Source organism: Calonectris borealis, chromosome 8 (assembly GCF_964195595.1).
Source record: "Calonectris borealis chromosome 8, bCalBor7.hap1.2, whole genome shotgun sequence".
Classification (NCBI taxonomy): domain Eukaryota; kingdom Metazoa; phylum Chordata; class Aves; order Procellariiformes; family Procellariidae; genus Calonectris; species Calonectris borealis.
This window is the reverse complement of record NC_134319.1, coordinates 32,358,670-32,371,371: the sequence shown is the minus strand read 5'-3', so window position 1 is coordinate 32,371,371 and position 12,702 is coordinate 32,358,670. Positions and strand designations below refer to the sequence as shown.

The 12,702-nt window shown below is 37.3% G+C and overlaps 1 protein-coding gene across 7 annotated transcripts in view; it reads left to right on the top strand.

The window, feature by feature from the left end:
- RALGPS2 (Ral GEF with PH domain and SH3 binding motif 2) overlaps positions 1-12,702 on the top strand; it is a 128,903-nt gene that overhangs the window by 44,757 nt on the left and 71,444 nt on the right. For all 7 annotated transcript variants that reach the window (XM_075156866.1, XM_075156867.1, XM_075156868.1 and 4 more), the window contains one exon: positions 6,198-6,281. In XM_075156866.1, coding sequence (XP_075012967.1) covers positions 6,198-6,281 — 84 coding nt within the window. The remainder of the gene's footprint in view (positions 1-6,197; positions 6,282-12,702) is intronic.

Genomic DNA, 12,702 nt, shown 5'->3' with positions numbered 1-12,702 from the left:
TGGTGTAGGTTTCTGAGTTTATTTGAAGTATCTACCAGGCTGTGTGCCATATCCATATCTTGATTCAACTTGTAAATCTTTACACATACCTTGTCGTGTGCACTCAAACATTGTTGAATTTGTAATTAGAAAACAAAACAATGTTGAGCTGATTTCACCTGTATAAAAGGGCTTCTAAACTGAGGCTTTAACGAGTAACTAAAAGGCATTGATAGAATTTGGGTTTTTTATATCAGTGCTAGTAGATACTCTATTTAGAATCAAACTTCACAGCTCTCATCTGCACGCATGGTGGGAGATGCTGAGCAACATCTTTCCTAGTGTGCCAAGATTTAAAAACTGGGTGTTTATTATGGATTGTTGTAATTCACCAACAAATCTTTGTTATACAAGGTGTGACTCTCCATCTGCTTCCCAAACTCTGTAGAATGGTATATGAATGAATATTTTTAGCCTTTAATGTGTTTTCATTTGTTTTCCCAAATAAGGGTTCTGAAAGATGTATTCCAAGATGCTTAATTTTTAAAATAACTGGAGATGAATTTTTACCATCTTTAGGGTGTGTTAGCAGTATTCTTTAAATGTCATAGTTTTTCTTGTGTATCTAAATTATTGCATTGTATCTTCTTCATTGTGTTAAAATATTTTCTTAAAGTATTATAGGTTTGTTTTTTTAAAAAGCAACTTCAGAATTTCATCTTGGTTGTCTTAACAAAAACCAGAGCTGAATAACACTTTTTACAGCAATATATAGTAATTTTTCTTTTAGCATCAAAATCAAGGAACATACTCATAGCACACACTTATATACTTCTACAGCCTTTTGCCTCTGTCTGTAGCAAATAAATATAATTCTTTCTGCCTATATTCAAATTTCCTACAGATATCGTGGGTTCACGTGTGTGCTAGAATTGCTACACATCACCCACTACAACTTCCTGTTTCATGCTTTTAGGAAAAACCGGACAGGGAGCTTAGTGTAGCCCACATAACTCAGGATTAAGGTACGGTGGATCACGTTACATTTAGGGTGAGCCAGAAGCATGGACTTGAACAGTTATCATGGCTTAGATAGCATATAGTGACATGATCCTCTGCCTGAGCTTTAAGCAGATTGTATCACTCCAAGAGCTACTGGAAACCATGTTTCTTCATCATCAAAAATGCCTGCAAGTTACTTCTGAGAAAAGAAAGTCGAAAGAACTACTGTTTCTATGTTAATTAATAATTAGTGGGCTGCAGTATAAGAAATGAAGATAATAAAGATCACACCTCTGCTACATAGACTTCTGTCTGTATGAAGGCAGCCGATTTGCATTTTCATTTTTGGGAAACAAAAAAAGATGGGAGTTCCCCAAGTTAATCATATGATTTCCATTTATTCTCCATGAATGACAAATGGTGTATTGGTTTTTGTTTTCTTTTTCTTGTAGTGGTTGTGGCTTTCTAGAGAGCAGTGACTATAAAGCAAAAAGGTAGTCATGGACTTGCTCAGTTGTGCTGCTGGTAGCTATGTTAACATTAACTAAATTCCAGATGTCCCCTTGCAGAACACATTAACTTGCTTTTATTGGAAAATCTGATTACTTATTTTACATATTTTAATACATTCTCCAAAATTATTTACCCATATGTACTCACATTGAAAACCTTTACTGGGTTATTGTCTTTAACTTCTTTATCCCCTCTGCTTCACTAGGCTAGGCAGTGAAAGAAAAAAAGTTCGCTTATTGAATATTCATCTCTACTTGTTCTGAAGTTGTATAATGGTTCCACTATTAATCCTTGCTTTTTCTCTCCTCCTATCTTTGAAACTTTCACTTTGATCCATATATAAAGATTTTAATGAGAAGCACAGTCTCTCTTTCTGCCATGTAGTACAGGTTATAATTTAAGTGTTCCTGTAGTATTTTGTTAAGGAAAATAAAATTCTATAGATTCAAAAAGGAATGAAAACCAAAATGAGTTATGAAGAAAGTTCAGCTTTTGGACTCTTGATCCTAAATCTTTCAGTCTTGCACCTCATTTTAAATAAACTACACAAAATAAGAAATTGGTAGTTCTAGTGATGTCGCTCCTGTGCTTGAGTTGACTGGCAGACTAAGGAAATAATCCTTTGAATACTTCAGGTTTGAAACTTGGGGTGGAAAAAGTGCAATTCTAGAGGAAGATCAAAGAAACATGCCTGAATTAGAGTAATGGAATAGGCAGCACAGTCTCTTTAGTGAAGAAATGAGTATTTTTATAGAAGTATAAGAATGGTTTCAGAATTCCAATTCAGCAAACTAGTGTGCTTGATTGCAATAGTGTGTGCAGAGTCAGGTCCATGCTCGTTAGGACTGTATCATACTTCTCTCAGACCAAATGCAGTGAAGGCAAAAACCTTGGTGGATTCTCTTCTGTTGATGGCATCTTAGGGCAGTGGGGTGAGCAGTGTCAAGGGCAACGAGTTTAGGCAAGCAGGTTCTAGCGAGGGGGAAGAGGATTGTGAACAACAGAGTTTCCTCTGAAGCAGAGTGATCAGGTAATAATGCTGAGAAACTGTGGACAGGCAGCAAAGGGAAACTACTTTTATTTTAGTTCATAGTCAAGAGAGAAGAAAGCTGGCTGTACAGGGGAGAGAGGTCTTGCAAGTGAGATGGAGAAGCATTTCTTATGCTAACTAAAGGGAGGGGGAAAAGAGGCTTTTTGAACTCTCAAAAGTCTGTGCCTCTTCTGCATCTGTCCCTAAACAGTGATGTAGATGTTGGCTTAAGCTGTTGAATCTGAACTGATAGCAACAAGTCCTGAGGGCCTGTGTAACTGGCCTCGGCACCTCTGTAAAAGGATTTTGATGTGTACCTTTCCAGGCAGGAGCAGAATCTTTTGCTTTGCAGTACCCAGTGCTACGTGCTTTCACTCAAGAACGTGGATAGAGCCAAAGGATTCTCAAATTTGTTGCTGCTAGCAGTTATCGGGACTGCTTTGTCTGTTACTTTTGCTTCTGTACTGAGCTTCAAGCATGTGTAGGAGAGGATGTGCCTTTGGCTCTGTCGTTTTAGTTGGGACCTCTGGAACCATCTCAATCCCATACCTATCTTCTCTCTACTGCACCCATGTATTTTCAAGTTATCTTAACCCTCAATCTGCCACAATGTAGTTTTTCTACTCTGTCTCCAGTTGATAACTTCTGCCTGCTACCTCCTGTAGTCTGAGTTCACGATCTTTTCCCCCCTCAAATCTAGGAGTCCAAATCTGCCTGTATACCTCAACCCTGTGCCTCTGTGTCCTATTGTACACTCCACAAATGACTTTCAGCTTGTGATCTTACTAGAGAGTTCAAAGGTTTTAGGGGAGGAAGAGAAAGAAGAGTTAGAGTGGTTGAAGCAAGTGGTCCATGCAGATGGAGCTGGGAGCTGCTGTGCCTTTGAAGGGTTCATGTAGACCAGTAGCGCGTGTAGCACTGTTCAGGAGTCACTGGGTTGGAGTAAAATGTGGTGAGCTTGACCAAAACATTGCCTTGATACAACATTTCATCTGTTCAGCTTCAATGGTGGGGAAAAATGCTAAAAACCTGCAGTAATGTTGAAGGATGTTTCTTTTTTTTTTTTTTAAACTTGGAAAACTTCTAATTTTAGTCCCCTCTGGTGGGTTATTTTGTATTCTTGACTGAACTAGAATTTCAGAGTTTTAAACAGTGTGTGATATGGTCAATAATGTACAATGAAGTCTCTACCTTTTTGTGAGACTGCATGAAAACACATTTCATTCCAAGGTAAGGATAATAATGTACAACTCTATGTACAACCTTAGAGCCAGCCTCAGGCCCAGGAATACAGAAACGGTCTTAGTCAGGAGAATCTGCTAGAAGTGTGTTCCAGGAGCTATTTCTGCTGTCTCATTGTTTAGATTTCCATCTTATTTACCAAAACATTTATTCTCTGCCAGTCATTGCTTTGTCTTTCCACCCAGATAGGGAAAATCTCACCAAGATTTTTCTGGAGCACAGGCTTCAGTTGTCTAAGTCTTCTGTCAAAACAGGGAGACCTCTTCTTTGAAATAATAATGATAAATATATATATACATATATATGGTTCACGGTCTAAGAGTCAGACCATGAGATCTTGCATCTGTGCCCAACTGATTAGACCTCTAATTTTGAGTGTATAAATATAAATGTGACCTCAACATTAATACTGTTACTTACGTACTGTCTAAAGATTCCTGGTAATATTTTTCTACTTAAAAATTACCATTTCCGTTGCTAATCACATCAGTGCCACAAATCTCAGTGCTAGCTAAGCCAGGTCTGCTTCTGATGTCTGTACCATGTAAGCCCTTAGATGTACAGTGCCGGGGCAATGGATAACTTCTGCCCGAAACCATTATTTGTTTTTTACTTGGTGATGAGAATTGAAATAGTACAAGGACATGCCCTGAATTATTAAGAAATTACCATGCTTTCTCTAAACCTGAGCCAGCGTCTGATTTTTTTTTCTGCTGTTAAGGAAGTATAATCATCAGATGCCAGTAAGGATGAATCACCTCATATTCTCCCAAGTGCAAAGCTGTGATTGTTATTCGAATGGAAACTGCAGCACCGGGAGGTGCTGAGGGATAGAGAATGTAAACAAGAGTCTCTTGGATGGCTTCCTTCTCCAATTGCCTGCTCTCCTTTGCAACAGGAGCAACTCAGGGCTGCAGAGTTGTCTTGTGCATAGTCACTGAAGGGCTGATGTAAGGAGATGGGCGTGTGTGTTCCGATGCTGGACATGCCAGCATTTTCTGGGATAGGTTTTGGTGGCAGAACTTCCTAGGGAAATTTGAAGGAATGCCCTAAATAAAAAGCTGGAGACTCCATATTCTTCCCAGTGCCTCTGGACAGGCACGTCTCAGAGTTTTCTCTAGCAAATAGCAGCACACCACAAACTTCAGCAAGTGGAAGAATTCAAGGTCTCTCTTAACTGGCATGAGACTCTAGTAGTTTTGGGATGTTGGTTGAAAAGATGTTAAGAAGTTCCTGATTAAAAAAAACCCCACAACAACACCCCACCCCGCCCCCCTCACACACACCAAAAAAACTTTAGAGCTTAGAATATCCAGATATCAAATTCTTTTAAACTACGACTGACTTAAATGGTACAATTATTGGTTACATGTTGAGTCATCTTACCTATGTTACATGGTAGCTGGATGTATACTGTGATACTGGTTGCAGTAAGTAGTTTTCAATGTGGTGATAAAACTGAGAGCGCTTCAAAGTGGAAGATGTGGAAAGAAAGCATGAATAAATAAAAGTGAAAGGCTGTGCTTTGCTATTCTGCCACTTTAATAATTAAGCTGTCTCTGTATTCATTATTTTTCTTGGTAGCACTGTGGAATAGGTTGTGTGCTGTATGCTGTATATATTTGCATCTATCTGTATGCTATTCTGTATACGAATAGAAGAACTCATTTTGGTACATTTAGTTTTTTATTATTTTAATTAAAACTGCTTTATTGAAATAAAGTGGTAGTAAATAACAAGGAAGATGAGATAGTTGTCCAACTGCTGACTACATTTTACAGACAAGTAAGAGGCATTGTAACTTTGTAGTTATAAAGTAATGCTTTTTCAGGCTTTACAAGTAATTTGTTAGATTGTTGAGGCCTACAGTTTTTAGGGTGACTTAAGTACAGGAACTACGTGATTTTTTTTTTTATCCTAAAAGCAGGTCCCCTTGCTCCCTTTTACTCCACAAAACTATTTAAGGGCTGAGTGTTGTTCAACTTCAAATAAAATTGGCTCCTTTGGAAGGGAAAACTGGAAATAGTGTTTCTTTTATCATTGCTGCAAAAGATGACAATTTCGGTATTTCTTCAATGCAACATGCCAAGTTAAAATAATGGGACGTGTCTAGATTGAGTTAATGAGGTGTATCCTCAGAAGTTAAGTATCTTCAGAAAGCAGAAAGCAATTAAAAACAAAAGAACATGCTGCTTTCCCCAGCTCAGATGCATATTTAAAGCAGGATTTTCTGTGGTAACAAAATGGATCTTAATTATTTCACTGGTTTCTAATAAGAGCTGAATTAAAAAAAAAAAAGTCATCCTTAATTCAACAGTTATTTTGAAAGTTATTTTGAAACTTTTAAGATTTGTCTCTATATGCTCTTGGCTCTGAACATGTGTTATGCACTAATCTAAAAAAAAATGAATTTTCATCCTTGTTCTTCCAGGAGCTGGCAAGCTGTGGCTGGAATAAAAAAGAGAAATACAGTTCTGCACCAAATGCTGTTGCTTTCACCAGAAGGTTCAATCATGTGAGTTGTTTTTTTTTTTTCCCCCAGTGTCATTACATGTACACGTTTAAAAAGTCTGGGGAATTAAGTGTTCTGGCACATCGCTTTTATTACTGATCACAGCTGATTACTTGAAAACTTAAAGTATCTGCTATAAGGAGTTCTTACCTTCAGGATATACAGAAAGACCAAAACAATACTAAAGAAATAGCTGTGGTTTTGTTTTAAATAACAGTTATTGATGAAACAGGAAAATACTAAGTGGGGTTTTTCCCCTCGCAAACGCTGGCTGTCCTTTATGTAGAGACAGAATCATAATTACAGGTTAAAGGCTTACCATACATGATTTCTGGAGTAGTAATTAGATGTAATTTCTTTCTGTGTTAGTTGAGTGTCTTTTGCTCCACATAGATGTTTTTGTCCCTAGAAATATAAGCCTCTTGTCAGTATAGTTACCTTTTTAAGGTGATTCTGGGCACACTTTAAAAATTCCAAACAATTTTACTGTACGAAACTTGTTCTTTAACTCTCGATTTGGCATAATTTTTCAGGTAGTGTATTTGAGATTTATGGCTTTCTTACTTAAAAATTTCTCTGTGTAAAATCAGCTTTTAAAATAACATCAGAATTTTAGCTTTCTCCATAATTAAAGCTGTAGGACTCCAGCTATGTAGTTAGCCAACCGAGTCTCAAAACTGCAATGCTTTTTTTATGTAATGCCATATTTTGTATTTCAGATTAAGTAATCCTATTGCCCTCATCCTCTCCTCTTGTAAATGTTTAATAATGTCTCAAACTTACAAGCTCTATTCCAGACCTGTCTTCTGTACCCAGTCTCAGATCTACAGACATCTTTGTTAATCATCTAAAACTCAGGCTAAACCTCTAAACTTTTCAGTTTTTTTTTCTATTAATTGTTGTGTACTTTCTCACTTTTCATTATTGCTCACATTCAGGATATGACCAAATCCTATTACTTCTCATTGACAAGACTTACAATATTTCTTAACCTTCTAATGACTGAAACGCTTGTCCGGGCATGGGTTTTGGACACTTGCCTGATTCTCCTCTTGGCTGAAGAGAAAATATTACACCACAAACTTCTTGTGATCATACCATCCATTGAAATCTGGAGGTTTTGGGTTGGGGCTTTGTGGTTTTTGGGGTTTGGTTTGGGTTTGTTTTGTTTTGTTTTTCCCGATTGTATTTAGTTAAAATTTTCCTGATCTAGCTTTTGAAGTTGATCCTTTATTGAACTATATATCCAGGCTGAGGCTACTTTTACACTAATACTTTTTACAATAATATCGCTGATATGCCAGTGATTCCAACATTTGCTGTCTTAAAATAGAGTAGAATATTTCAGTTGGAAGGGACCTACAATGACCGTCTGGTCCAACTGCCTGACCAATTCAGGGCTGACCAAAAGTTAAAAGCATGTTTTTAAGGGCATTGTCCAAATTCCTCTTAAACACTGACAGGCTTGGGGCATTGACCACCTCTCCAGGAAACCTGTTCCTGTCTTGTTTATTCATGCAAGTTATCTCTTCAAAAAAAAAAAAACTTTCTTTTGCTGAATATTCTGAAATGTTTTTCTAGTAAGGGCCATGTTAAGCAATATACCTCACCAAGGATCTCACTTCTCATTTGTTATTGTATAATGTACTGAAGAACTGCAGGAACTGGCTAAACAGAAAGTCAACTTCAGACATATTACGGCATATTACGGAATTGGTAAAATATGCTTAGTAGCAAGAAGGAAGGAGGGGAAACCTTATCACGGGAATAAGCAATCAGCTGTCTGCAAACTGACCGTTTGTCATTACACAACCACTGTTTAAAAATACCTAACCTGTAAAATACGTTAAGGACAGAGAGAAGGAAGGTTTGCCTTGTACAGCTGGCCAGAGCCACGAGGAGATACCTGTACTTTAAAAGTAGCTGTTAAAGATCTTAAATGTTGCTAAAATGCTAACTTTATTGTTAAATAGTGTTTAGAAAACTTCTAAATACAGTATTTTTAGATTAACGTATAGGAATTTCATTATGCCAGCAAAATCCCATTAGTTTATTATTGTAATCCTATCTTAAGTCTCCCCTTTTTAGCCATCCTAATGACTTTTTGGTTTTGTGACCATTTTAGATTTTAATTTTTTTAAAGGATGTTTCTATATTTTACTCTGTGGAACATTTGTCAAATCTATTCACTGGATTCTTAACTGATGGGTGATATTCTTGTTTTTGTTCAGCTTTAGTTTTTGTAAAAATCTAGCAATATGCTTACAACAAAGGCAATAAGGAGAATAAGGTGCTAGAAATACCTGCCTTTTAGTAATACCTTTCTTCATAATAGTTGGTAGTTCTGTTTCCCTGGAAAGCATTGCTAGCTGCTAAAGGGAGCTTTACATATTTTCGTTACCCCAGAGTGCATGTTAGATAGTTGTTGATAGTCACTGGCTATTTCATCTGTCTTAATTTCCTTTTTCTACTATGCCTCATTTGTTTCAAGGAACTTTTATTTTTGATTGAAAGACAGATCAGTCTGAAAGAAATTGTAAAAGTATGTGACTCTCAAAGGTCTGTAGTGTCTTTGAGTTTGTTCAATATGTTTCAATGGACTAAAAGACCTACGTCACTGTTTAAATTTTTTCAGTATGGTGAAGGAGAACCTTAAATAAAATGCACCACTCTGACTGGCTTTGAGCAGTTGTATATGGAATTTCTTGTACTGTTTCTCTCCCCCCTCTTTTTCCTTTGGCTTTGCATCTAAAGGCCTCTCTAGAAACGTTGCAGTTGGCAAGGGACTAAGACTTATCTATGAACTCTCCCTTTCTGTAGCTTATTTTTGGGGAACATCAGAAGAGCAATAAACATACAAACAGAATATATTAGCTTTAAGATTGATGCTATGACAGGCAGTCTATGGTTCTCTTTGGATGTTATTGTATAGGTGTTCCATATATTGGTATGTACACAAATATAGCTGCAAATTTTCTTGTCATAAGGTTTAGGTTTGTAATTAAGCCTCACTCCATTCGTGTGCTTTCTCTACAGCCATAAAAGTTGGGTATGCCTCTCTGTCAGCTGACAGGTTCCTTCACTGAGAATATCTTTGCTAATGATTTCTTAAGAGCCTTCCTAATATCTTGAAAATGTTGTTGTCTGTTGTCTTTAAGCTCCAGCAAAGACCTATCCATCTGACAGGATCTGTCCCTAGCTTTCATTTCCCCACTGGGTTTCAGACGTTGCGTTGACTGCTACAGAAGATTCCCTTTCTTAGATTAGGGAAAGGGCCAGCCTGTTATTGCTGGTTTTAATGTCTAAAAGAAAAACATTGCCAGTAATCTGAATTGTCCTTGGAACACTCCTGAAACAAGAACAGTGGTGAAATCTAGAGTGTGTCTTTGCCGTGTGAGTTTTGTGGAGTCACCAGTGTAATCAAGACAGGCCAGTTTGAGGCTCTATTCCATTGATTATCTCTGAAGAAATGAAAAAAGGTCTTTTTTTAACAGGCAGGCAGTAAGTACTTGAAGCCATTGCAATTCACCATTAAATCACCTGGAACAGGACAAGTAGCTTCTCTTTCTGCTTTTCACGTTGTCAGTACCATCACATTTGGATGTTGCAGTGCTTAGGCTGTCTGTTGGACTGTATTTAAAGCCAAAAGATTTGAAGGCATTTCTAGGTATTCTTTCCTATTTCTTTTTTCTCGTTTGTTTCTGCTCTCTTTAAGGTGTCATTTGAAAAGCATTGGTGTAGGAGTCGTGATAGCCTGTAGGAGAAACTCTGCCTGAAAGAGTCAAAGAATAGATAATAAGGAGAAAACAAGTCCAGCTATTTAACATCTGCTCAGATGCTGCGTTGGTTTGCCTCTAACCAATTTTTGGGGAACTGCTGCATGCAGCTTTGGTGGCTGAGGGACATAGCATTTGCAAGAAGCTCTTCCAAGAGGTTTGCATCAGCCTTTCTTCTGGCACCAAGGAAAGTCATCAGTCTTACCTTCGAAGTATCGTGGGACTGGAGAGGGGAGGGAAACAGGGCAAGTATTGTTTCAGTCACAGGTTTCTATTATTCATGTTAGTACCTCAACTTTTGACTTAGTGAGACAGTACTTTGGATAACTTTTGATGTGGTGTGGCCCTACGGTTCCAAATGCATCATTGCAGAGGACTCATTCATTCCAATAGAATTGTTGTCTTTATATTCACCATCCTTTCGGGAGCAATGCAACCCAAGGATTCCTATGGGATAGGCAGTGGCAGCAGGGAATAAGAAGGCACAGTGGAGTAAGCAATCTTCATCTTCCTTGCCTGCTTTGCCTTCTCGGCATTCAGTTCTTACCCCAGGTGCTTGCTCAGCAGAGCGTAGTTCCTGTTGGGCACCTGCCCCACTTACCTGGGGATTTCTAATGCTTAGACCTGAAATAAGTAATCAGGAAAATCATTGAGACTTCTGACTTTATCAGGCATGAATACATTTCATCAAACTTTTGTTAACCTTTGAAATTTCTCTGGGTTTAAATTATGCATTATGCATCTGTCTCTTTCCTTTTCCCCCCAACTTGCCAAAAGAAAACCATGAACAGCTCTCACTTTGTAAGTAAAGAGAATATTAAATCACTAACAGCTGCTTCACAGCAAATTGATCTGCTGATAGCGTTTTGGAAACAGTAATGATTATGTGCAGCTGATTGCAGTCCACTGAGAATGAAGTAGTGTATTTCCAGCACTAGTTATGTGATAATTATATGTGGTGCCTGTAAAAACAGATTGAGTTCAGGGAAGAGAAGTCAATTGAATCATTCCATGCCAGGATTCTTTTATTCTTGAAGAATACATTGCTACATTGTACTCCATAGACCTACACATCTACTATTAAGTATATTTTAAAAATACGTAATTTCTTTACATAATTTTTTTAAAACTCTCATCTCTGCCTTTTTCAGCTTTCTTCTGAAAGTTAGCTGTATGTTCGCACGCTACTGTTGTAACTGGTAAATCTGTCAGAGTGCAAAATTGTCAAGTTTGCCTCTTACTAAATCATTGTTCTCTACCTTTTGAAAATAAGTGTTTATCATAAATTTCAAACAAACAAGAGGTGTGTATTTTTTGAAGATTGCTGTTAGACATTGATATGAAAACATTTCATAGTTTATGTAAAGGTAACAGTTGCTCTTCTAGTTATAAAATTATCTGTATTAAAAACCTCTTTCTTGAGGTTTTTGTTTAAATGGAAGTGGAACTGTGCTGCCACAGAGCTTAAAATATTAGAGAAACTTGCCAGCTAGATTCAATACATTGGAACAATTTTAAAGTAAAAGATCCCACTTGAAAGGCAAATTTTACGTTTTACTAACTCTCTGAAACTGTGTTTGGGTTTTTTGTGTGGTTTTTTTTTTTCTAAACTAAATGCAAACATTATGTAGGAGAGGAAGTTTGGCTGAGTTGCAGTGAAGTGTGACAGTGAAATTTTACTAGGGTTATCAGAAATTAAAAAATGGGGTGGGGAAGAGGCTAGTGTGCTTCCTTTGGAAACAAAACAAAAAAAGACAGGGATTCTGCCTTAGCTGTAATGATGCAAGGTCAGTACTGTCTGTTTTACATTACATGCTTTTTGTGTAGCATATCAGAATGTTTTTAACAGATACTTGGAAGAATGATCCAGAAACTCCATTAAAGAGAGAGTCTTGAATTTGCCCATCTACTAATGAGGCACAATTAGTTTTGGAACCAACTAGTACGAACTTAAAAGCACCCGTATAACAAAATTAGTATTTCAGATAAGGCAAACATGGGATAATTTAAAAAGCTTAAGCTGTGATTCAAGAAAAGATACGTTCAAAAGTTAAGCATGGTTTTCTAGGTTGACCTTAATAGGGAAGAATATAATACACAAATATATGTCAAGGGATAAATGCTGTCTTGAACTGGTATCAAAGGCATTGATTTCCAAAGGCTGTGGGTCATCTGACTGATTGATATTGGTGGGACAGTGTGAGAAATAATAACATTTAAATGCAGTGAGAGAGGACTTGAAGCAAAATAACCACAAAATATATATGGAACAATACATATTCATGAAGAACAAACCTGGAATAAAATAAAGAAGTGGCCTATTGAAACAAAAGGGTTTATTTAAATTGATTATTTTTCAATATTTGGAATACATTAGATTATGGCGCTGTCTAAAGATACCAGTGAATAGACTAGACCAGCCAAAAATGAATGTCAATGCCGGTAAAAACACATCAAAGAGGAGTGGAGGTGGTTGTAGTGGCAATGGTTAAGTGTGTTTAATTCTGTATCTCCTGCTTACTCTGTCACTGAAGGGACTGGATGGCTCCAAGCTTCGAAGAAAGTTTTCCATTTTGTTTTGGTTTGTTTTTCCTGTAAGAGCTTGGAAGTGTGAAGACTTGGTCTGGCTGGGACTGGAATGGAAACCA